At 40.7% G+C, this 26,162-nt stretch overlaps 5 protein-coding genes and 1 pseudogene across 6 annotated transcripts; all 6 read left to right on the top strand.

Moving 5' to 3' along the window:
• Positions 1–2,508: 2,508 nt before the first annotated feature.
• Positions 2,509–9,689, top strand: LOC122879309 (olfactory receptor 13G1-like). 2 transcript variants are annotated; one of them, XR_006378676.1, is made up of 2 exons: positions 2,509–3,874; positions 9,610–9,689. XR_006378676.1 is itself a non-coding variant. In XM_044203278.1 (1 exon), exon 1 carries the CDS (start codon positions 2,686–2,688, stop codon positions 3,610–3,612), a length of 927 nt encoding a protein of 308 aa, XP_044059213.1. In that variant the 5' UTR covers positions 2,509–2,685; the 3' UTR covers positions 3,613–4,222. The 2 variants fall into 2 exon arrangements, 1 of the variants encoding a protein (XP_044059213.1); XM_044203278.1 differs by lacking the exon at positions 9,610–9,689 and having other exon boundaries at positions 2,509–4,222.
• Positions 6,013–7,547, top strand: LOC122879307 (olfactory receptor 13-like). The gene has a single exon (XM_044203276.1). The coding sequence runs from the start codon at positions 6,179–6,181 to the stop codon at positions 7,112–7,114; it is 936 nt and encodes a 311-aa protein (XP_044059211.1). The 5' UTR covers positions 6,013–6,178; the 3' UTR covers positions 7,115–7,547.
• A 429-nt stretch (positions 9,690–10,118) lies between the features above and the next one.
• Positions 10,119–11,803, top strand: LOC122879311 (olfactory receptor 13G1-like). Its single transcript, XM_044203280.1, has one exon. The coding sequence runs from the start codon at positions 10,267–10,269 to the stop codon at positions 11,191–11,193; it is 927 nt and encodes a 308-aa protein (XP_044059215.1). The 5' UTR covers positions 10,119–10,266; the 3' UTR covers positions 11,194–11,803.
• Positions 11,804–13,592: 1,789 nt separating this feature from the next.
• On the top strand, positions 13,593–14,758 carry LOC122879314 (olfactory receptor 13G1-like). The gene has a single exon (XM_044203283.1). The coding sequence runs from the start codon at positions 13,764–13,766 to the stop codon at positions 14,688–14,690; it is 927 nt and encodes a 308-aa protein (XP_044059218.1). The 5' UTR covers positions 13,593–13,763; the 3' UTR covers positions 14,691–14,758.
• Positions 14,759–15,579: 821 nt separating this feature from the next.
• On the top strand, positions 15,580–17,719 carry LOC122879106 (annotated as a pseudogene).
• A 5,868-nt stretch (positions 17,720–23,587) lies between these two features.
• On the top strand, positions 23,588–24,925 carry LOC122879312 (olfactory receptor 13G1-like). Its single transcript, XM_044203281.1, has one exon. It carries the CDS (start codon positions 23,736–23,738, stop codon positions 24,660–24,662), a length of 927 nt encoding a protein of 308 aa, XP_044059216.1. The 5' UTR covers positions 23,588–23,735; the 3' UTR covers positions 24,663–24,925.
• Positions 24,926–26,162: the final 1,237 nt, after the last annotated feature.

Below are 26,162 nucleotides of genomic sequence, written 5' to 3'. Positions count from 1 at the left end.
CAGGGCTGAGAAATCAAAGGTGTGCAGAACAAGAAAGCTCATTGAGGACACCTGGTGGACAAGGAGCACAGGCAGGAAAACTAGAAACAGCATGGGAGGAGCAAAGTGAGGTCAAGGAAGGAAAGGATGGAAATCTAAAGTTACAAATATACAATTAATATTTAGTATGTACACAAAACCTGTACAGTCATAAGGGCTCAAAGGCTCTCCATACTCTTTGTTGCTCTCCACTGTGAGAGTGGTAATGTATTTGAAGCAGAGCCAACAGCCTAACAGTTATGAGTTTCATACAATCTCAGTATTATCAAAAAAAGCAGCAAAATGTATAAGCCTAGTAGTGAATATGAAACTTTGTTTGCTAGCAGGTTTCCCATTAACCTAATGTGCATGTCTTTGGACTGTGAGAGGAAACTGGAGCACCTGGAGGAAACCCACGCAGAATCAGGCAGAACATGCAAACTCCACACACGATTGCACCGTGCCACCTGACAAAATGTATTATGACACATACATGCTGTATATAATAACCTCAAAATGTTTGGTTTTGCAAATGCCGGTCAGTATACACTACAAAATTGCATACTTACCAGCATTACTTATTGCTTGTTAACGATTTTTATGTCAATAAACTGTATGCAATTGTAGGTTGTCACAAAATGATATACTGTATAAAATGATGAATAAAAGTTTGAAGTTTGGGCACAAACAACAAATGTGACATTTGATTCTGATATTGTAGACACAAAACAGTTGTGTGACAGTAATCATGGTAAAAAGTGCTAAAGAATCTTGAAGAAAGAATTTTGTTCAAATCCTTGTTAATCCCTCAGATGAAATTTAGGGGGGATGGAGGGTGTGTGCAAGTGAATATTTTCTAAATTCCCACATAGCAGAATATTTCCCTGAACCAGAGAGTCGTTTTCTTTCAAAGCTAGCGTTGCAACCTGGCAGGCTAACTGAGTGGCCTTCCACCTGTTTACGGCTGTCCTTAGCGTCTGGCGAGGCCAGCTAAGCCTTGGTGGCATCTTGCATCTAAGCCATGGGTGTGTATATAGTGTATATTTGCAAATAGTTCCTTTATCTGAGCACATGGGTGAGCACTCTGGTAGTGGTGATGTGTCATTTGAACTCAACCGCCATTTCATGCTCTCGCAGTAGCACTCGGGTCATCATGGTCTCCTCGCGGTGTGTCTTACAGAGTCCCTGTACCTATGGAATATGTAGGGTGGAGAAATAGTCTGGACACGATAGAGAATGGAGGGTAACCCAGGTTCTCTGAGTGGAGAGACTATGTCTCTAGCTCCCAGCCGCTCCGAAACGCGTTCTAATCAAGATTAACCGGAGAGGCCACAGATGATGTGTCTTAAAGAATATCCACGTCAGCTGCCCCCGTGGGGTCAGTCCACGTACATATGGAATATGTAGGGTGGAGAGATAGTCTCTGCAGTCAGAGAACATGGCTTACACATGTAACCCTCCGTTCCATTGACATGTCTGATTCGTACTTACTCTATGGTTACATGCACTATAGCTACTGTATAATGAGCAGTGATGTAGAATTTTTTCGACCATACCTCCATGTTTAAAGGAAAAGTTTAACATTTTTGGAGCGCCAGTACACTTATTGGCTTTTAAGACCATCAATATCAGCCTCATGTCTGTGCATTATGTATGGAACTGGAATCCAGTCATGTTTAGCTTAGCATAAAGATGGCGAGGGGGAAGCATCTAGCCTCTGTCCAAAGTGAGAAAAAAAATGCCTACCAACACCTTTAAGGCTGAGTAGTTACAGTAACACGTTGTAGCTTGTGATTTAACATATCTGGTATTTTGGCATTCAAATATAGTCTTCTGTAATTACTCTATTCAAACATGACAGGACCATTACAGATAGAGCTACAATGCTCATACCATAATTGGCACCTCTCAGGCAACGCAACGCCCCCTTTTCCTACTTACAACAGTGATGCACTGCTGGAGAACAGTGATGAGTTGGAAATGAATGATACAGTATTTAGGTGATGGATTTTAAAACATTTTGCAGATGAATAACTGCTTATCTCTTTGGATTAATGAATGATTATTGTGTCTAAGGACAAAGTATCAGTATTGGGGTAGTAAATAATAAATGGACTGAACTTATATAGCCCTTTTCTACCGTAACACACAATGCGCTCATTCACCCATTCATACTTACACTCACACACCTATGGCAGCCACTGTGTACCTGTATTCACCTGAGATCAGTCCTGAGCAATGACATTTAGCAGGTTTCAAATCTCTTCCACTTTGGGCCCTCTGACAGTTTGTTGTTGACATGCACAGATGTTGACCGACCTGTGCAGCAAATGTGGGATTTCTGATTATGGGTTTTGCTAATTAGCCAGCTACTAGCTAAAATTATCTGGGGTCACTATCCAATGTGATTGGACGATGGGTCTGCCCAATGAAAAGTTACTGTTCTGGTGAGCCTTAAAACCCTAAGTCTAGAGGCTGTCTGGTGAACTCCATTGTTGGTTGTAGTGAAAGCTGTTTGATTGAGCTCAGAGTTATTTTTGTGAACTCTGACAACAACTGGTTATGGTTTGTTATGATCTACAATATGTTGCATGATCTTTCGCTTTGAGAAGAGTTTTTTCATCAACTTCTTTTTTACATTTTATTTATCTTGATATTTTAACCAATATGCCTTTACAGAATGCTTCAATCAAAGTTACAGAATTTATTATAGGTGGTTTTGACACAACCAAAAGGCCTATGGTAGTTGGTGTGGTTATATTGATTACCTATGTTCTAGCTGTTCTTGCCAATATAGTAAATATCCTCTTCATTATTTATGACAAGAGATTACACAAACCAATGTATCTTCTGATTTGCAACCTTGCTGTTGTTGATATACTCTACACCTCCAGTGCCAGTCCAACAATGATTGGGGTTCTACTTGCTGGTGTTAATACTATAGCCTATGTGCCGTGCTTAATTCAAATGTTTGTTTTCTACTTGGGAGGGGTGATGGAGATGTTTGTTTTAACGGTTATGGCATTTGATCGATTGATTGCTATTAGCTATCCTTTTCAGTACCACAGTTATTTAACAAATGTGCGCACTCTTGTCCTTACATATATCCTGTGGATTGTTGCATGTGGTTGTGGGGCTGTAACGTCTGCAACTGTGCTTCCTCTCTCTCACTGCTACTCAAAGCTGATGTACACTTTCTGTGACTATGCTGCCGTAATACGAACTACTTGTGTTGACCCTAATTATTATTTCAATGTGATAACTGTCATAACATTCTTTCTTTTATTTTTCACTTTCACTTTTATTTGCCTGTCATACATATGTATAATATTTTTTGTGAAATTATCCTCAAATGATGACAAAAGAAAAATGGGCAGCACTTGTTTGAGTCACTTGATCGTGGTAACGTGTTACTATTGTCCACTATTTATCCGCATTGTCTTGACCAGGTTAGGTGTGGTATTAACTCTTGAGGCGCGCCATGGCTTAATGATTGGAGCCCTACTTGGTCCATCTCTTGTAAATCCTTTTGTGTACTGTCTTAGGACAAAAGAAATGAAATATAAGATCTTTAAGATATTCAAACAAGTTTAGACATTTCAGTAGATTCTTGTGAACTGTGAATTAACTTTATGGAAAACATTGCACCCTTTGCTGGTGTAAGTATTATACTAAAATGATGGAATATATTTATCCATGCATTTTCTACACTGTTTATCCTGTTCAGGGTTGTAAGGGGCAGGAGCCTACTCCAGAAAACATTGGGTGAGAAGCAGCGAACACCTTGGGCAGGTCAGCAATCTATAGAAAAACACAATCACATTCGCATTCACAAGTACAGTACCAGCAATTTAGAGTTTCCAATTAACCTAATGTGCATGTCTTTGGACTGTGAGAGGAAACTGGAGCACCTGGAGGAAACCCACGCAGAGTCAGGGAGAACATACAAACTCCACACACGATTGCACCGTGCCACCTGACAAAATGTATTATGACACATACATGCTGTATATAATAACCTCAAAATGTTTGGTTTTGCAAATGCTGGTCAGTATACACTACAAAATTGCATACTTACCAGCATTACTTATTGCTTGTTAACTATTTTTATGTCAATAAACTGTATGCCATTGTAGGTTTTCACAAAATGATATACTGTATAAAATGATGAATAAAAGTTTGAAGTTTGGGCACAAACAACAAATGTGACATTTGAATCTGATATCGTAGACAGAAAAGCGTTGTGTGGCCGTAATCATGGTAAAATAGTGCAAAAGAATCAAGTACTATAAGGTTCATTTTTGTTAAAATCCTTGTTAATCCCTCAGATGAAATTTAGGGGGGATGGAGGGTGTGTGCAAGTGAATATTATCTAAATTCCCACATAGCAGAATATTTCTCTGAACCAGAGAGTCGTTTTCTTTCAAAGCTAGCGTTGCAACCTGGCAGGCTAACTGAGTGGCCTTCCACCTGATTACGGCTGTCCTTAGAGTCTGGCGAGGCCAGCTAAGCCTTGGTGGCATCTTGCATCTGAGCCATGGGTGTGTACATAGTGTATATTTGCAAATAGTTCCTTTATCTGAGCACATGAGTGAGCACTCTGGTAGTGGTGATGTGTCATTTGAACTCAACTGCCATTTCATGCTCTCACAGTAGCACCCGCGTCATCATGGAGTCCCTGTACATATGGAATATGTAGGGTGGAGAAATAGTCTGGACACGATAGAGAATGGAGGGTAACCCAGGTTCTCTGAGTGGAGAGACTATCTCTCTAGCTCCCAGCCGCTCCGAAACGCGTTCTAATCAAGATTAACCGGAGAGGCCACAGATGATGTGTCTTAAAGAATATCCACGTCAGCAGCCCCCGTGGGGTCAGTCCACGTACATATGGAATATGTAGGGTGAAGAGATAGTCTCTGCAGTCAGAGAACATGGGTTACACATGTAACCCTCCGTTCTATTGACATGTCTGATTCGTTCTTAATCTATGGTTACATGCACTATAGCTACTGTATAATGAGCAGTGATGTAGAATTTTTTCGACCATACCTCCATCTTTAAAGGAAAAGTTTAACATTTTTGGAGCGCCAGTACACTTATTGGCTTTTAAGACCATCAATATCAACCTCATGTCTGTGCATTATGTATGGAACTGGAATCCAGTCATGTTTAGCTTAGCATAAAGATGGCGAGGGGGAAGCATCTAGCCTCTGTCCAAAGTGAGAAAAAAAATGCCAACCAACACCTTTAAGGCTGAGTAGTTACAGTAACACGTTGTAGCTTGTGATTTAACATATCTGGTATTTTGGCATTCAAATATAGTCTTCTGTAATTGCTCTATTCAAACATGACAGGACCATTACAGATAGAGCTACAATGCTCACACCATAATTGGCACCTCTCAGGGAACGCAAAGCCCCCTTTTCTTACTTACAACAGTGATGCACTGCTGGAGAACAGTGATGAGTTGGAAATGAATGATACAGTATTTAGGTGATGGATTTTAAAACATTTTGCAGATGAATAACTGCTTATCTCTTTGGATTAATGAATGACTATTGTGTCTCAGGACAAAGTATCAGTATTGGGGTAGTAAATGGTAAATGGACTGAACTTATATAGCCCTTTTCTACCATAACACACAATGCGCTCATTCACCCATTCACACTTACACTCACACACCTATGGCAGCCACTGTGTACCTGTATTCACCTGAGATCAGGCCTGAGCAATGACATTTAGCAGGTTTCAAATCTTTTCCACTTTGGGCCCTCTGACAGTTTGTTGTTGACATGCACAGATGTTGACTGACCTGTGCAGCAAATGTGGGATTTCTGATTATGGGTTTTGCTAATTAGCCAGCTACTAGCTAAAATTATCTGGGGTCACTATCCAATGTGATTGGACGATGGGTGTGCCCAATGAAAAGTTACTGTTCTGGTGAGCCTTAAAACCCTAAGTCTAGAGGCTGTCTGGTGAACTCCATTGTTGGTTGTAGTGAAAGCTGTTTGATTGAGCTGAGAGTTATTTTTGTGAACTCTGACAACAACTGGTTATGGTTTGTTATGATCTACAATATGTTGCATGATCTTTCGCTTTGAGAAGAGTTTTTTCATCAACTTCTTTTTTACATTTTATTTATCTTGATATTTTAACCAATATGCCTTTACAGAATGCTTCAATCACAGTTACAGAATTTATTATAGGTGGTTTTGACACAACCAAAAGGCCTATGGTAGTTGGTGTGGTTATATTGATTACCTATGTTCTAGCTGTTCTAGCCAATATAGTAAATATCCTCTTCATTATTTATGACAAGAGATTACACAAACCAATGTATCTTCTGATTTGCAACCTTGCTGTTGTTGATATACTCTACACCTCCAGTGCCAGTCCAACAATGATCGGGGTTCTACTTGCTGGTGTTAATACTATAGCCTATGTGCCGTGCTTAATTCAAATGTTTGTTTTCCACTTGGGAGGGGTGATGGAGATGTTTGCTTTAACGGTTATGGCATTTGATCGATTGATTGCTATTAGCTATCCTTTTCAGTACCACAGTTATTTAACAAATGTGCGCACTCTTGTCCTTACATATATCCTGTGGATTGTTGCATGTGGTTTTGTGGCTGTAACGCCTGCAACTGTGCTTCCTCTCCCTCACTGCTACTCAAAGCTGATGTACACTTTCTGTGACTATGCTGCCGTAATACGAACTACTTGTGTTGACCCTAATTACTATTTCAATCTGACTACCGTCATATCATTCTTTTTTTTATTTTTCACTTTCACTTTTATTTGCCTGTCATACATATGTATAATATTTTTTGTGAAATTATCCTCAAATGATGACAAAAGAAAAATAGGCAGCACTTGTTTGAGTCACTTGATCGTGGTAACGTGTTACTACTGTCCATTATTTATCCTCATTGTCTTGACCAGGTTAGGTGTGGTATTAACTCTTGAGGCGCGCCATGGCTTACTGATTGGAGCCCTCCTCGGTCCATCTCTTGTAAATCCTTTTGTGTACTGTCTTAGGACAAAAGAAATTAAAAATAAGATTTTCCAGATCAAAAAAGTTGTGACATCTCTATAGATTCTTGTGAACTGTGAATTTACTTTCGTATAAAATTTGCATCCTTTTCTGGTGTAAGTATTTTGCTAAAATGATGGAATATATCCATCCAAGCATTTTCTAAACTCCTCTTCACTTTTGTTATACAATCTACATTTCATCATTATAATTGTAAATTGTCATATATGATTTTCTGTGAAGCTATTCATTACACACAACATCTAGTGCATGTCTGTCCTTCCTGGGAAAGGGATCCCTTCTCTGTTGGTCATCCTGAGGTTTCTTCCATTTTTTTCCCCTGTTACAAGGGTTTTTTGGAGGGAGTTTTTCCTTATTCGAATCGAGGGTCTAAGGACAGAGGGTGTTGTATGTTCTACAGATTGTAACACCCCTTGAGACAAATTGTGATTTGTGATATTGGGCTGTATAAATAAAATTGACCTTACCTGTTTTACCCGACTGTTACCCATTTTTATTTCATCCATTTCTCTGACATACATCATAGTAAACTGAATATCTTTGGGTTTTGGACTGTTGGTCAGACAAAAACAAGACATTTGAAGAAGTCACCTTGGACTTTATATAATTATAACCAACATTTTATAGACAAAACGACTGATCGAAAAAATAATCGGCAGATGAATCGATAAATCAATGCATATATACAGATATATACCGGTGACAAATTAAAGAAAAAAAACACCATAAAGTGTCTTAGTAAGGTGTTCAATGCGCCTTGGCATTGATTCTACAAGTCTTTGGAACGCCAATGAACATCATTCTTCCTAAAGATCATTATAAACTTTATAATGATTTGGAGTGACCCTTTCCTCTAAGGGGACAAGGTGACCCAAACCATGGCAGCAAAATCCCCCCCACAGCATAACAGAGCCAACGGATCCCCTCACTATTGGTGTCAAGCATTCAGGCCTGTACCGTTCTCTTGGTGTACGCCACACATGCACTTGCCCGCTTGTCAAGAATATGACGAAGGACCATCTGACCATATCACTTTTGATATGAGATGACTTGAGTTTGGGTTTTGTACCACTAAACTCTCAAATGTGCATTCATCTTTGTAATGAGGGGTTTATGCACTGCAACCCTACTATAATATCCCTCTCTATGTAATTGTTGATGGGCTGTTCTTGCTGACACAGTCTGATCACTTCCTGCATTGACATTCTCAGTCACCTGAGGAAGAGTTGCTCTTCTGTTTTTCCTTACATATCGCACTAATGCACGAGCATCACGGTCAGCAAATGGGCGCTGTCGACCACAATTTCCACCCTGTTTACTGATGTCTTCCACAATAGATCTAAATGCAGATGTCACTTTAGTCACTGTTCCTGAAACACTAGCCAGTTGAGCAGTCTTTGAGACTCAAGCTCCTGACATCCGTGCCCCAACAATGAAGCCTCTTTTAAAGCCACTTAGATCTTTTCCTCTTGCCATCTTGATACAAATTCGCAATCAACTGGGCCTGCTCAGCATTTTTATACATGTCACATAGCATGATTGGATGTTAATTGCTTAATTGTACCATGCAGTGCACCTTTGTGGAAGCATCTGCATTTGTTATCTTTCTCCACTCATTTATTCAGGTTTTTACTTTAATGTGTCACCCCTCTGTATATACAGATTACATATAAATATAATGTATATATAAAATTAGAACTATATTCTATGTTAATGGTATTCTACTTTTGCAGTTAGTATGCAAGAAATGAATGTATTGTTCCAGTTTGTACTAAAAGGACATTAATTAAAATGCATCATTGGAAAACTACTGCCAGTTAAACCAAATAGAAAGCAAAATGTTACAAATACTGTGACAGACATAACAATATTACTAGTGTCACTGTAATTTGTCCAGTGTTTATATATTGAGTAAACCCTGATGCTCACATGTTATTATACTGGAAATTTTCAAAAGGAGTAAAAAATGACTAAATCCCAAATTATTTCATTCTTGCAGTTGTGGCACATTCAATGCAACTTGATCTGTTTAAGATAATGTCCTTCTTATGCCACATTCATTCCCCAAAACTGAAATGATATAATAAAAACTTGATCACAAAATGATTGCTATGCATTACACTCAGACACTAACTGATGACAAGGAGCAGCTGGGAAGACAAGCAGCGCATCAGGGCTGAGAAATCAAAGGTGTGCAGGACAAGCGAGCTCATTGAGGACACCTGGTGGACAAGGAGCACAGGCAGGAAAACTAGAAACAGCATGGGAGGAGCAAAGTGAGGTCAAGGAAGGAAAGGATGGAAATCTAAAGTTACAAATATACAATTAATATTTAGTATGTACACAAAAACCTGTACAGTTAAAAGGGCTCAAAGGCTCTCCATACTCTTTGTTGCTCTCCACTGTGAGAGTGGTAATGTATTTGAAGAAGAGCCAACAGCCTAACAGTAATGAGTTTCATACAATCTCAGTATTATCAACAAAAGCAGCATAATATATAAGCCTAGTAGTGAAAATGAAACTTTGTTTGCTAGCAGGTTTCCAATTAACCTAATGTGCATGTCTTTGGACTGTGAGAGGAAACTGGAGCACCTGGAGGAAACCCACGCAGAATCAGGGAGAACATACAAACTCCACACACGATTGCACCGGTACACCTGACCGTAACCACACAATGCGCTCATTCACCCATTCACACTTACACTCACACACCTATGGCAGCCACTGTGTACCTGTATTCACCTGAGATCAGTCCTGAGCAATGAAATTTAGCAGGTTTCGAATCTTTTCCACTTTGGGCCCTCTGACAGTTTGTTGTTGACATGCACAGATGTTGACCGACCTGTGCAGCAAATGTGGGATTTCTGATTTAGGGGTTTGCTAATTAGCCAGCTACTAGCTAAAATTAGTTGAGGTCAATATCCAATGTGATTGGACGATGGGTGCGCCCAATGAAAAGTTACTGGTTGTTCTGGTGAGCCTTAAAACCCTAAGTCTAGATGCTGTCTGGTGAATTCCATTGTTGGTTGTAGTGAAAGCTGTTTGATTGAGCTGAGAGTTATTTTTGTAAACTCTGACAACAACTGGTTATGATTTGTTATGACCTACAATATGTTGCATGATCTTTTGCTTTGAAAGGAGTTTTTTCATCAACTTCTTTTTTGCATTTTCTTTATCTTGATATTTTAACCAATATGCCTTTACAGAATGCTTCAATCACAGTTACAGAATTTATTATAGGTGGTTTTGACACAACCAAAAGGCCTATGGTAGTTGGTGTGGTTATATTGATTACCTATGTTCTAGCTGTTCTTGCCAATATAGTAAATATCCTCTTCATTATTTATGACAAGAGATTACACAAACCAATGTATCTTCTGATTTGCAACCTTGCTGTTGTTGATATACTCTACACCTCCAGTGCCAGTCCAACAATGATCGGGGTTCTACTTGCTGGTGTTAATACTATAGCCTATGTGCCGTGCTTAATTCAAATGTTTGCTTTCCACTTGGGAGGGGTGATGGAGATGTTTGCTTTAACGGTTATGGCATTTGATCGATTGATTGCTATTAGCTATCCTTTTCAGTACCACAGTTATTTAACAAATGTGCGCACTCTTGTCCTTACATATATCCTGTGGATTGTTGCCTGTGGTTTTGTGGCTGTAACGCCTGCAACTGTGCTTCCTCTCCCTCACTGCTACTCAAAGCTGATGTACACTTTCTGTGACTATGCTGCCGTAATACGAACTACTTGTGTTGACCCTAATTACTATTTCAATCTGACTACCGTCATAACATTCTTTTTTTTATTTTTCACTTTCACTTTTATTTGCCTGTCATACATATGTATAATATTTTTTGTGAAATTATCCTCAAATGATGACAAAAGAAAAATAGGCAGCACTTGTTTGAGTCACTTGATCGTGGTAACGTGTTACTATTGTCCATTATTCATCCGCATTGTCTTGACCAGGTTAGGTGTGGTATTAACTCTTGAGGAATGGCATGGATTAATGATCGGAGCCATCCTTGGTCCATCTCTTGTAAATCCTTTTGTGTACTGTCTTAGGACAAAAGAAATGAAATATAAGATCTTTAAGATATTCAAACAAGTTTAGACATTTCAGTAGATTCTTGTGAACTGTGAATTAACTTTATGGAAAACGTTGCACCCTTTGCTGGTGTAAGTATTATACTAAAATGATTGAATATATTTATCCATGCATTTTCTACACTGTTTATCCTGTTCAGGGTTGTAAGGGGCAGGAGCCTACTCCAGAAAACATTGGGTGAGATGCAGCAAACACCCTGGGCAGGTCAGCAATCTATAGAAAAACACATTCACATTCGCATTCACACGTACAGTACCAGCAATTTAGAGTTTCCAATTAACCTAATGTGCATGTCTTTGGACTGTGAGAGGAAACTGGAGCACCTGGAGGAAACCCACGCAGAATCAGGCAGAACATGCAAACTCCACACACGATTGCACCGTGCCACCTGACAAAATGTATTATGACACATACATGCTGTATATAATAACCTCAAAATGTTTGGTTTTGCAAATGCCGGTCAGTATACACTACAAAATTGCATACTTACCAGCATTACTTATTGCTTGTTAACTATTTTTATGTCAATAAACTGTATGCCATTGTAGGTTTTCACAAAATGATATACTGTATAAAATGATGAATAAAAGTTTGAAGTTTGGGCACAAACAACAAATGTGACATCGTGATATCGTAGAAAGAAAAGAGTTGTGTGGCTGTAATCATGGTAAAATAGTGCAAAAGAATCAAGTGCTATAATGTTAATTTTTGTTCAAATCCTTGTTAATCCCTCAGATGAATTTTAGGGGGAATGGAGGGTGTGTGCATGTGAATATTATCTAAATTCCCACATAGCAGAATATTTCTCTGAACCAGAGAGTAGTTTTCTTTCAAAGCTACCGTTGCAACCTGGCCGGCTAACTGAGTGGCCTTCCACCTGTTTACGGCTGTCCTTAGCGTCTGGCGAGGCCAGCTAAGCCTTGGTGGCATCTTGCATCTAAGCCATGGGTGTGTACATAGTGTATATTTGCAAATAGTTCCTTTATCTGAGCACATGAGTGAGCACTCTGGTAGTGGTGATGTGTCATTTGAACTCAACTGCCATTTCATGCTCTCGCAGTAGCACCCGCGTCATCATGGAGTCCCCGTACATATGGAATATGTAGGGTGGAGAAATAGTCTGGACACGATAGAGAATGGAGGGTAACCCAGGTTCTCTGAGTGGAGAGACTATCTCTCTAGCTCCCAGCCGCTCCGAAACGCGTTCTAATCAAGATTAACCGGAGAGGCCACAGATGATGTGTCTTAAAGAATATCCACGTCAGCTGCCCCCGTGGGGTCAGTCCACGTACATATGGAATATGTAGGGTGGAGAGATAGTCTCTGCAGTCAGAGAACATGGCTTACACATGTAACCCTCCGTTCCATTGACATGTCTGATTCGTTCTTACTCTATGGTTACATGCACTATAGCTACTGTATAATGAGCAGTGATGTATAATTTTTTGCAACCATACCTCCATGTTTAAAGGAAAAGTTTAACATTTTTGGAGCGCCAGTACACTTATTGGCTTTTAAGACCATCAATATCAACCTCATGTCTGTGCATTATGTATGGAACTGGAATCCAGTCATGTTTAGCTTAGCATAAAGATGGCGAGGGGGAAGCATCTAGCCTCTGTCCAAAGTGAGAAAAAAAATGCCTACCAACACCTTTAAGGCTGAGTAGTTACAGTAACACGTTGTAGCTTGTGATTTAACATATCTGGTATTTTGGCATTCAAATATAGTCTTCTGTAATTGCTCTATTCAAACATGACAGGACCATTACAGATTGAGCTACAATGCTCACACCATAATTGGCACCTCTCAGGGAACGCAAAGCCCCCTTTTCTTACTTACAACAGTGATGCACTGCTGGAGAACAGTGATGAGTTGGAAATGAATGATACAGTATTTAGATGATGGATTTTAAAACACTTTGCAGATGAATAACTGCTTATCTCTTTGGATTAATGAATGACTATTGTGTCTAAGGACAAAGTATCAGTATTGGGGTAGTAAATGGTAAATGGACTGAACTTATTTAGCCCTTTACTTAGCCCTTTTTTTAACACACAATGCGCTCATTCACCCATTCACACTTACACTCACACACCTATGGCAGCCACTGTGTACCTGTATTCACCTGAGATCAGTCCTGAGCAATGAAATTTAGCAGGTTTCAAATCTCTTCCACTTTGGGCCCTCTGACAGTTTGTTGTTGACATGCACAGATGTTGACCGAACTGTGCAGCAAATGTAAGATTTCTGATTTAGGGGTTTGCTAATTAGCCAGCTACTAGCTAAAATTAGTTGAGGTCAATATCCAATGTGATTGGACGATGGGTGTGCCCAATGAAAAGTTACTGTTCTGGTGAGCCTTAAAACCCTAAGTCTAGAGGCTGTCTGGTGAACTCCATTGTTGGTTGTAGTGAAAGCTGTTTGATTGAGCTCAGAGTTATTTTTGTAAACTCTGACAACAACTGGTTATGGTTTGTTATGATCTACAATATGTTGCATGATCTTTTGCTTTGAGAAGAGTTTTTTCATCAACTTCTTTTTTGCATTTTATTTATCTTGATATTTTGACGAATATGCCTTTACAGAATGCTTCAATCAAAGTTACAGAATTTATTATAGGTGGTTTTGACACAACCAAAAGGCCTATGGTAGTTGGTGTGGTTATATTGATTACCTATGTTCTAGCTGTTCTTGCCAATATAGTAAATATCCTCTTCATTATTTATGACAAGAGATTACACAAACCAATGTATCTTCTGATTTGCAACCTTGCTGTTGTTGATATACTCTACACCTCCAGTGCCAGTCCAACAATGATCGGGGTTCTACTTGCTGGTGTTAATACTATAGCCTATGTGCCGTGCTTAATTCAAATGTTTGCTTTCCACTTGGGAGGGGTGATGGAGATGTTTGCTTTAACGGTTATGGCATTTGATCGATTGATTGCTATTAGCTATCCTTTTCAGTACCACAGTTATTTAACAAATGTGCGCACTCTTGTCCTTACATATATCCTGTGGATTGTTGCATGTGGTTTTGTGGCTGTAACGCCTGCAACTGTGCTTCCTCTCCCTCACTGCTACTCAAAGCTGATGTACACTTTCTGTGACTATGCTGCCGTAATACGAACTACTTGTGTTGACCCTAATTACTATTTCAATCTGACTACCGTCATATCATTCTTTTTTTTATTTTTCACTTTCACTTTTATTTGCCTGTCATACATATGTATAATATTTTTTGTGAAATTATCCTCAAATGATGACAAAAGAAAAATGGGCAGCACTTGTTTGAGTCACTTGATCGTGGTAACGTGTTACTACTGTCCATTATTTATCCGCATTGTCTTGACCAGGTTAGGTGTGGTATTAACTCTTGAGGCGCGCCATGGCTTAATGATCGGAGCCATCCTTGGTCCATCTCTTGTAAATCCTTTTGTGTACTGTCTTACGACAAAAGAAATGAAATATAAGATCTTTAAGATATTCAAACAAGTTTAGACATTTCAGTAGATTCTTGTGAACTGTGAATTTACTTTATGGAAAACGTTGCATCCTTTTCTGGTGTAAGTATTAGGCTAAAATGATGGAATATATCCATCCAAGCATTTTCTAAACTCCTCTTCACTTTTGTTTTACAATCTACATTTTGTCACCATAATTGTGAATTGTCATATATGACTTTCTGTGAATCTATTCTTTACACACAACATCTATTACATGTCTGTCCTTCCTGGGAAAGGGATCCCTCTGTTGGTCATCCTGAGGTTTCTTCCATTTTTTTCCCCTGTTACAAGTGTTTTTTGGGGGAGTTTTTCCTTATTCGAATTGAGGGTCTAAGAACAGAGGTTGTTTGGATGCTCTACAGGTTTTAACACCCCTTGAGACAAATTATGATTTGTTATATTGGGCTGTATAAATAAAATTGACTTCACGTGTTAACTACTTTTATGTCAATAAACCTTATGCCATTTTAGGTTTCCACAAAATGATACACTATACAACATTGTATATAAAAGTTTGAAGTTTGGGATGAACCAATATGGATTCTGATATCGTAGAAAGACAATTCATATGCATGTCTCACAAACATCCAAAACATATGCCAAACATTTGCTGGTTCCAGCTTCTTAAATGTGAGGATTTGATCCTTTTCTCTGACATACATCATAGTAAACTGAATATCTTTGGGTTTTGGACTGTTGGTCAAACAAAAACAAGACATTTGAAGAAGTCACATTGGACTTTATATAATTATAACCAACATTTTATAGACAAAACGATTGATCGAAAAAATAATCGGCAGATGAATCAATAAATCCAACCAAGGCCATAGCATATGTTTCACATCATTTTCATAGTCAAACCATTCAGTGACCCCTCGTGCCTTATGGATAGGGGCATTGTCATCCTGGAAGAGACCACTCCCATCAGGTTAGAAATGTTTCATCATTGGGTGAAGGTGATCACTCAGAACAACTTTATAATGATTTGGAGTGACCCTTCCCTCTAAGGGGACAAGGGGACCCAAACCATGGCAGCAAAATCCCCCCCACAGCATAACAGAACCAACGGATCCCCTCACTATTGGTGTCAAGCATTCAGGCCTGTACCGTTCTCTTGGTGTACGCCACACATGCGCTTGCCCACTTGTCGAGAAGATGGTGAAGGACCATCTGACCATATCACTTTTGATATGAGTTGACTTGAGTTTGGTTTTTGTACCACTAAACTCTCAAATGTGCATTCATCTTTGTAATGAGGGGTTTATGCACTGCAACCCTACTATAATATCCCTCTCTATGTAATTGTTGATAGGCTGTTCTTGCTGACACAGTCAGATCACTTCCTGCATTGACATTCTCAGTCACCTGAGGAAGAGTTGCTCTTCTGTTTTTCCTAACATATCGCTGTGGAGGTGGGTATGGTTAGCTTTGGGTTTCCAGGCGGCTCATTACAACCCAATGGCCGGGCATATGGGGTGTAATAAAATAATGGCCCGATTCTATTGGCCTGGGATTTGGGGAGACGTTCGCCGTTGGTGTGCGTCTTGTCCCGAATGTCAGATGGTTAACCAACCAGCCACCCCGAGAGCGCCTTTGCGCCCATTACCATTGATGGAGGTCCCATTTGAACGCCTAGGTATGGACCTCATTGGGCCATTTTACCGGAGTGCACGTGGATATCGCTTTGTGCTAGTGTTAGTGGACTATGCAACTCGATATCCCGAAGCAGTGCCATTGCGCACAATCTCGGCAAAGAGTGTGGCGCAGGCACTGTTTCAGGTCATCTCCCGAGTCGGGATCCCGAAAGAGATCCTGACTGACCAGGGCACCTCATTCATGTCACGCACACTGAGAGAACTTTACGGATTATTGGGCATCAAGTCGATTCGAACCAGTGTATACCACCCTCAGACGGACGCAGGGGAGAGAGGCGGAGCCTGTTGCTCTGGTGACGACGGTGGATCGATGAGTTCGGGCCTGAGGTTTCAAAATCGACCAGTGCCGCCTCGCTCCCTTTTGACAACCATCTCACACTGTCCCAGAGAACAGACGTGGCCGAGTTGCAAGGGCGTTTTGCCGACGTGTTCTCCCCCCTTCCGGGTCGCACCAACTTTATAGAGCATCACATTGAGACTCACCCGGGAGTGACGGTGCGTTCACGGCCCTACCGGTTGCCTGAGCACAAACGGAAAATGGTGCAGGAAGAATTAAAGGCCATGCTGAAGATGGGGGTAATAGAAGAGTCCAACAGTGCCTGGTGTAGCCCCATCGTTCTTGTAGGCAAGAAGGATGGGACCATACGGTTCTGTGTGGACTACCGCAAAGTAAATGAAGTGTCACGATTTGATGCCTATCCAATGCCTCGGGTCGACGAGCTCCTGGATCAGTTGGGCACCGCTCATTTTTTCACGACGCTGGACTTGACCAAGGGCTACTGGCAGATTCCCTTGTCTCCAGAGTCTAAGGAAAAGACGGCTTTCTCTACTCCGTATGGGTTGTACCAATTTACCATACTTCCGTTCGGGTTGTTCAGGGCGCCGGCCACTTTCCAACGCCTCATGGACAGAGTACTGCGTCCGCACGCTGCATATGCAGCCGCCTACCTAGATGATGTTATCATCCACAGTGACAGCTGGGCGGAGCATGTGCGGCGGGTGGCTGCGGTGCTCGGGACATTGAGGCAGGCCGGTCTCACCGCCAACCCGAAGAAGTGTGCGTTTGGACGGAGGGAGGTACGGTATCTGGGGTACCACTTGGGCGGAGGTAGGTAGACAAGACGGCTGCGATTGCCGCCTGCCCAAAGCCTAAGTCAAAAAAAGAGGAGAGGCGGTTCCTGGGGCTGGCCGGCTATTACCGGCGATTCATTCCCAACTTCGCAGAGCTGACCAGTCCTTTGACCGATCTCACCCGGAAAGGTGCCTCAGATCCGGTCCAGTGGACGGAGCGGTGCCAACTGGCGTTCGAGAGGGTAAAGCAAGCCCTCTGTGGGGAGCCTCTCCTCCACACACCTGACTTTTCTCTCCCTTTTGTTCTGCTGACTGATGCGTCGAACAGGGGAGTGGGGGCCATTTTGTCCCAGCAGGTGCAGGGTGTTGACCGCCCGGTTGTATACATCAGCCGGAAGCTGTCAGAGCGGGAGGCCAGGTACAGTACAATCGAAAAGAGTGCCTGGCCATCCGGTGGGCGGTCGAGGCCCTGCGGTATTACCTGCTTGGCGCCCATTCACCCTCTGTTCGGACCATGCCCCCTCCAGTGGCTCCACCGCATGAAGGATGCCAACGCCCGGATCACACGGTGGTATCTGGCCCTCCAGCCTTTTAAGTTCAAAGTGATCCATAGGCCGGGGCGCAGATGGCGTGGCCGACTTCCTCTCCCGTTCCCATGGGGGTAGATTGGGCCGGATGGCTCCCGGCCTAAGTCGGGCGTTGGGGGTATGTGGAGGTGGGTATGGTTAGCTTTAAGCTGCAGAGGAGAGGTGGGGAGTTGCTCAGGTGAGCAGCATCAAGGAGAGATAATTGGCACAGCTGAACCCAGTGAACTAATTATTCTCTCCTTAAATACAGTAGCATGCTGGACAAGGGGGGGAGAGGCGGTTGGAGAGCGGACGGAAGAAGAGACAGAAAAGAAAGCAAGAACAACCAAAAATAAAGAACATACACTGCAACCCTGGTGTCAGCGTGGTATCTCTGGGCCAAGACGAACTCTCGGTAGCACGATAACGCTACAAATAATAATAAAACTTTATTTATAGAGCACTTATCAAAACAAAGTACAAAGTGCTTCATAACAAGAGAAATAAAATACCACAATGAATGAAGAAATATAAAGAAATAAAATACACAAAAGTAATAAAATAAACAATAAAATAAACAGCCAGTTCAGTTAAAATCAGGATATGCTTTCAGATAAAAATGTGTTTTGAGAAGAGACTTAAATGAAGACACTGACTCAGACAGCCTAATTTCTTTGGGCAAGTTGTTCCAGAGCCTCAGGGCCCTGATAGCAAAAGCTCTGTCCCTCTTAGTTTTCATCCTGGACTCAGGAACAGACAGGAGACCCCTGCCCGAAGATTGCAAACTACGTGAAGGTTCATAAGGGATTACAAGGTCTAAAATATAGTCTGGAGCCAGGCCAAGAAGAGCCTTAAATGTAATCAACAAGATCTTAAAATCAATCCTAAAACAAACAGGGAGCCAATGTAAAGAGGCTAAAACAGGTGTTATGTGGTCGTACTTCTTGGTCCTTGTTAACAGCCTAGCAGCTGAATTTTGTACAGTCTGCAGTCGTGTCAAAGTTTTTTGATTGAGACAAGTGAACAGGCTGTTCCAATAATCAAGGAGTGAGGAGATAAAAACATCTACAACAGTTTCTGCATCACTAAGATTTAAAATAGATCGGATTTTTGCAATGTTTCTGAAGTGATAAAAACATGATTGGACAAGCTTAGTGATATGTTGCTCAAAACATAAATTGTTATCAAACAGGACACCAAGATTTCTTGCAACAGGCTTGATATGTTCTGACAGGTTACCAGTAGATGGCAGTATTTGTTTAGTGATGTGTTGGGGCCCAATAGCAAGGATTTCAGTTTTATTTGAGTTGAGCTGAAGAAAATTTATCGACATCCAATTTTTCATGTCAGACAGCCAGTCCGGCAGAGAACTCAGCATACTAAGGTCAGTGGGCTTGACAGGGAGGTACAACTGTGTGTCATCTGCATAACAATGAAAAGAAATCCCATGTCTGCGGATTACATCACCCAAAGGAAGCATGTATAAGGAGAACAGTATTGGTCCCAGAATTGAACCTTGAGGCACACCGTACTTGATATGGGAAAAGGATGACATGAAGTTATTAATGCTGACACAGAATTTCCTATTGGACAGATAAGATGAGAACCAGTCTAGTGCAGTGCCTGTCATGCCCACCCAGTGCCTCAGTCTATCTAAAAGAATGCCATGATCAATTGTGCCAAAGGCAGCACTTAAGTACAGCAGCACAAGAATTGAACACATGCCTGTGTCTGCATTCATTAAAAGGTCATTAGTGACTTTGAGAAGGCCTGTCTCAGTGCTGTGGTGTTGATGAAAGCCAGATTGGAACTTTTCAAAGGTATTATTGTTTTCCACAGCAGCAAGAAGCTGCTTAGATACAAGTTTTTCGAGAATCTTCGAAATAAAAGGAGATTGGGCGATAGTTATCCAGGAGGGTGGGATCAAGCCCAGGTTTTTTTAGGACTGGCTGGACACAAGCTGTTTTAAAGTAATCAGGGACGCAGCCAGTAAACAGCGAGCTGTTAAAAATAATTTGTAAATGGGGCGCAATGCAATCCATAACTTCCAATAAAAACCTAGTTGGGATTTTGTCGAGAGGGCTGGTGGATACTCTCATAAGCAACATGATGTCTGCGAGTTCAGGCAGCGTAACATCAGAAAAATAGCTCAAAGAATCCCTGAGCGGGTGATCCACATCTAAAAAGGCAAGATTGGGGTGATATCAGATCTTATTAACTCCACCTTTCCAGCAAAGTGCAAAAGAAACTTTTCAAATGCAGATGTCACTTTAGTCACTGTTCCTGAAACGCTAGCCAGTTGAGCAGTCTTTGCTCCTGCCATCCGTGCCCCAACAATGAAGCCTCTTTTAAAGCCACTTAGATCTTTTCCTCTTGCCATCTTGATACAAATTCGGAATCAACTGGGCCTGCTCAGCATTTTTATACATGTCACATAGCATGATTGGATGTTAATTGCTTAATTGTACCATGCAGTGCACCTGTGTGGAAGTATCTGCATTCATTATGTTTCTCCGCTCATTTTTCAGGTTTTTACTTTAATTTGTCACCCCTCTGTATATACAGATTATATATAAATATACTGTTTATAAAGAATTAGAACTATATTCTATGTTAATGGTATTCTACTTTTGCAGTTAGTATGCAAGAAATGAATGTATTGTTCGGTTTGTACTAAAAGGACATGTGCCGATGGCGTTAATTAAAATGCATCATTGGAAACTACTGCCAGTTAAACCAAATAGAAAGCAAAATGTTACAAATACTGTGACAGACATAACAATATTACTAGTGTCACTGTAATTTGTCCAGTGTTTATATATTGAGTAAACCCTGATGCTCACATGTTATTATACTGAAATTTTCAAAAGGAGTAAAAATGACTAAATCCCAAATTATTTCATTCTTGCAGTTGTGGCACATTCAATGCAACTTGATCTGTTAAAGACAATGTCCTTCTTATGCCTCATTCATTTCCCAAAACTGAAATGATATAATAAAAACTTGATCACAAAAATGATTGCTATGCATTACACTCAGACACTAACTGATGACAAGGAGCAGCTGGGAAGACAAGCAGCGCATTAGGGCTGAGAAATCAAAGGTGTGCAGAACAAGAAAGCTCATTGAGGACACCTGGTGGACAAGGAGCACAGGCAGGAAAACTAGAAACAGCATGGGAGGAGCAAAGTGAGGTCAAGGAAGGAAAGGATGGAAATCTAAAGTTACAAATATACAATTAATATTTAGTATGTACACAAAACCTGTACAGTCATAAGGGCTCAAAGGCTCTCCATACTCTTTGTTGCTCTCCACTGTGAGAGTGGTAATGTATTTGAAGCAGAGCCAACAGCCTAACAGTTATGAGTTTCATACAATCTCAGTATTATCAAAAAAAGCAGCAAAATGTATAAGCCTAGTAGTGAATATGAAACTTTGTTTGCTAGCAGGTTTCCATTAACCTAATGTGCATGTCTTTGGACTGTGAGAGGAAACTGGAGCACCTGGAGGAAACCCACGCAGAATCAGGCAGAACATGCAAACTCCACACACGATTGCACCGTGCCACCTGACAAAATGTATTATGACACATACATGCTGTATATAATAACCTCAAAATGTTTGGTTTTGCAAATGCCGGTCAGTATACACTACAAAATTGCATACTTACCAGCATTACTTATTGCTTGTTAACGATTTTTATGTCAATAAACTGTATGCAATTGTAGGTTGTCACAAAATGATATACTGTATAAAATGATGAATAAAAGTTTGAAGTTTGGGCACAAACAACAAATGTGACATTTGATTCTGATATTGTAGACACAAAACAGTTGTGTGACAGTAATCATGGTAAAAAGTGCTAAAGAATCTTGAAGAAAGAATTTTGTTCAAATCCTTGTTAATCCCTCAGATGAAATTTAGGGGGGATGGAGGGTGTGTGCAAGTGAATATTTTCTAAATTCCCACATAGCAGAATATTTCCCTGAACCAGAGAGTCGTTTTCTTTCAAAGCTAGCGTTGCAACCTGGCAGGCTAACTGAGTGGCCTTCCACCTGTTTACGGCTGTCCTTAGCGTCTGGCGAGGCCAGCTAAGCCTTGGTGGCATCTTGCATCTAAGCCATGGGTGTGTACATAGTGTATATTTGCAAATAGTTCCTTTATCTGAGCACATGAGTGAGCACTCTGGTAGTGGTGATGTGTCATTTGAACTCAACTGCCATTTCATGCTCTCGCAGTAGCACCCGCGTCATCATGGAGTCCCCGTACATATGGAATATGTAGGGTGGAGAAATAGTCTGGACACGATAGAGAATGGAGGGTAACCCAGGTTCTCTGAGTGGAGAGACTATGTCTCTAGCTCCCAGCCGCTCGAAAGCGCGTTCTAATCAAGATTAACCGGAGAGGCCACAGATGATGTGTCTTAAAGAATATCCACGTCAGCTGCCCCCGTGGGTCAGTCCACGTACATATGGAATATGTAGGGTGGAGAGATAGTCTCTGCAGTCAGAGAACATGGCTTACACATGTAACCCTCCGTTCCATTGACATGTCTGATTCGTACTTACTCTATGGTTACATGCACTATAGCTACTGTATAATGAGCAGTGATGTAGAATTTTTCGACCATACCTCCATGTTTAAAGGAAAAGTTTAACATTTTTGGAGCGCCAGTACACTTATTGGCTTTTAAGACCATCAATATCAGCCTCATGTCTGTGCATTATGTATGGAACTGGAATCCAGTCATGTTTAGCTTAGCATAAAGATGGCGAGGGGGAAGCATCTAGCCTCTGTCCAAAGTGAGAAAAAAAATGCCTACCAACACCTTTAAGGCTGAGTAGTTACAGTAACACGTTGTAGCTTGTGATTTAACATATCTGGTATTTTGGCATTCAAATATAGTCTTCTGTAATTACTCTATTCAAACATGACAGGACCATTACAGATAGAGCTACAATGCTCATACCATAATTGGCACCTCTCAGGCAAGCATAACGCCCCCTTTTCCTACTTACAACAGTGATGCACTGCTGGAGAACAGTGATGAGTTGGAAATGAATGATACAGTATTTAGGTGATGGATTTTAAAACATTTTGCAGATGAATAACTGCTTATCTCTTTGGATTAATGAATGATTATTGTGTCTAAGGACAAAGTATCAGTATTGGGGTAGTAAATAATAAATGGACTGAACTTATATAGCCCTTTTCTACCGTAACACACAATGCGCTCATTCACCCATTCATACTTACACTCACACACCTATGGCAGCCACTGTGTACCTGTATTCACCTGAGATCAGTCCTGAGCAATGACATTTAGCAGGTTTCAAATCTTTTCCACTTTGGGCCCTCTGACAGTTTGTTGTTGACATGCACAGATGTTGACCGACCTGTGCAGCAAATGTGGGATTTCTGATTTAGGGGTTTGCTAATTAGCCAGCTACTAGCTAAAATTAGTTGAGGTCAATATCCAATGTGATTGGACGATGGGTGCGCCCAATGAAAAGTTACTGGTTGTTCTGGTGAGCCTTAAAACCCTAAGTCTAGATGCTGTCTGGTGAATTCCATTGTTGGTTGTAGTGAAAGCTGTTTGATTGAGCTGAGAGTTATTTTTGTAAACTCTGACAACAACTGGTTATGATTTGTTATGATCTACAATATGTTGCATGATCTTTTGCTTTGAAAAGAGTTTTTTCATCAACTTCTTTTTTGCATTTTCTTTATCTTGATATTTTAACCAATATGCCTTTACAGAATGCTTCAATCACAGTTACAGAATTTATTATAGGTGGTTTTGACACAACCAAAAGGCCTATGGTAGTTGGTGTGGTTATATTGATTACCTATGTTCTAGCTGTTCTAGCCAATATAGTAAATATCCTCTTCATTATTTATGACAAGAGATTACACAAACCAATGTATCTTCTGATTTGCAACCTTGCTGTTGTTGATATACTCTACACCTCCAGTGCCAGTCCAACAATGATCGGGGTTCTACTTGCTGGTGTTAATACTATAGCCTATGTGCCGTGCTTAATTCAAATGTTTGTTTTCCACTTGGGAGGGGTGATGGAGATGTTTGCTTTAACGGTTATGGCATTTGATCGATTGATTGCTATTAGCTATCCTTTTCAGTACCACAGTTATTTAACAAATGTGCGCACTCTTGTCCTTACATATATCCTGTGGATTGTTGCCTGTGGTTTTGTGGCTGTAACGCCTGCAACTGTGCTTCCTCTCTCTCACTGCTATTGGAAGCTGATGTACGCTTTCTGTGACTATGCTGCCGTAATACGAACTACTTGTGTTGACCCTAATTACTATTTCAATCTGATAACCGTCATAACATTCTTTCTTTTATTTTTCACTTTCACTTTTATTTGCCTGTCATACATATGTATAATATTTTTTGTGAAATTATCCTCAAATGATGACAAAAGAAAAATGGGCAGCACTTGTTTGAGTCACTTGATCGTGGTAACGTGTTACTATTGTCCATTATTCATCCGCATTGTCTTGACCAGGTTAGGTGTGGTATTAACTCTTGAGGAATGGCATGGATTAATGATCGGAGCCATCCTTGGTCCATCTCTTGTAAATCCTTTTGTGTACTGTCTTAGGACAAAAGAAATGAAATATAAGATCTTTAAGATATTCAAACAAGTTTAGACATTTCAGTAGATTCTTGTGAACTGTGAATTAACTTTATGGAAAACGTTGCACCCTTTGCTGGTGTAAGTATTATACTAAAATGATTGAATATATTTATCCATGCATTTTCTACACTGTTTATCCTGTTCAGGGTTGTAAGGGGCAGGAGCCTACTCCAGAAAACATTGGGTGAGATGCAGCAAACACCCTGGGCAGGTCAGCAATCTATAGAAAAACACATTCACATTCGCATTCACACGTACAGTACCAGCAATTTAGAGTTTCCAATTAACCTAATGTGCATGTCTTTGGACTGTGAGAGGAAACTGGAGCACCTGGAGGAAACCCACGCAGAATCAGGCAGAACATGCAAACTCCACACACACGATTGCACCGTGCCACCTGACAAAATGTATTATGACACATACATGCTGTATATAATAACCTCAAAATGTTTGGTTTTGCAAATGCCGGTCAGTATACACTACAAAATTGCATACTTACCAGCATTACTTATTGCTTGTTAACTATTTTTATGTCAATAAACTGTATGCCATTGTAGGTTTTCACAAAATGATATACTGTATAAAATGATGAATAAAAGTTTGAAGTTTGGGCACAAACAACAAATGTGACATTTGATTCTGATATCGTAGACAGAAAAGAGTTGTGTGGCTGTAAGCATGGTAAAAAAGTGCAAAAGAATCAAGTGCTATAATGTTAATTTTTGTTCAAATCCTTGTTAATCCCTCAGATGAAATTTAGGGGAGATGGAGGGTGTGTGCATGTGAATATTATCTAAATTCCCACATAGCAGAATATTTCTCTGAACCAGAGAGTCGTTTTCTTTCAAAGCTACCGTTGCAACCTGGCAGGCTAACTGAGTGGCCTTCCACCTGTTTACGGCTGTCCTTAGCGTCTGGCGAGGCCAGCTAAGCCTTGGTGGCATCTTGCATCTAAGCCATGGGTGTGTACATAGTGTATATTTGCAAATAGTTCCTTTATCTGAGCACATGAGTGAGCACTCTGGTAGTGGTGATGTGTCATTTGAACTCAACTGCCATTTCATGCTCTCGCAGTAGCACCAGCGTCATCATGGAGTCCCGTACATATGGAATATGTAGGGTGGAGAAATAGTCTGGACACGATAGAGAATGGAGGGTAACCCAGGTTCTCTGAGTGGAGAGACTATCTCTCTAGCTCCCAGCCGCTCGAAGCGCGTTCTAATCAAGATTAACCGGAGGCCACAGATGATGTGTCTTAAAGAATATCCACGTCAGCTGCCCCGTGGGGTCAGTCCACGTACATATGGAATATGTAGGGTGGAGAGATAGTCTCTGCAGTCAGAGAACATGGCTTACACATGTAACCCTCCGTTCCATTGACATGTCTGATTCGTACTTACTCTATGGTTACATGCACTATAGCTACTGTATAATGAGCAGTGATGTAGAATTTTTTCGACCATACCTCCATCTTTAAAGGAAAAGTTTAACATTTTTGGAGCGCCAGTACACT

The sequence above is a fragment of the Siniperca chuatsi genome, linkage group LG7, assembly GCF_020085105.1.
Source record: "Siniperca chuatsi isolate FFG_IHB_CAS linkage group LG7, ASM2008510v1, whole genome shotgun sequence".
In the NCBI taxonomy this organism is placed as follows: domain Eukaryota; kingdom Metazoa; phylum Chordata; class Actinopteri; order Centrarchiformes; family Sinipercidae; genus Siniperca; species Siniperca chuatsi.
Note: the sequence above shows the minus strand (reverse complement) of the source record. Positions and strands in the feature narration are given on the sequence as shown.

Bases quoted from the DNA above. Each gene is read 5' to 3' on its own strand.
- LOC122879311 (XM_044203280.1), top strand. From the start codon at position 10,267: ATGCCTTTACAGAATGCTTCAATCACAGTTACAGAATTTATTATAGGT.
- LOC122879312 (XM_044203281.1), top strand. From the start codon at position 23,736: ATGCCTTTACAGAATGCTTCAATCACAGTTACAGAATTTATTATAGGT.
- LOC122879309 (XM_044203278.1), top strand. From the start codon at position 2,686: ATGCCTTTACAGAATGCTTCAATCAAAGTTACAGAATTTATTATAGGT.
- LOC122879307 (XM_044203276.1), top strand. From the start codon at position 6,179: ATGCCTTTACAGAATGCTTCAATCACAGTTACAGAATTTATTATAGGT.
- LOC122879314 (XM_044203283.1), top strand. From the start codon at position 13,764: ATGCCTTTACAGAATGCTTCAATCAAAGTTACAGAATTTATTATAGGT.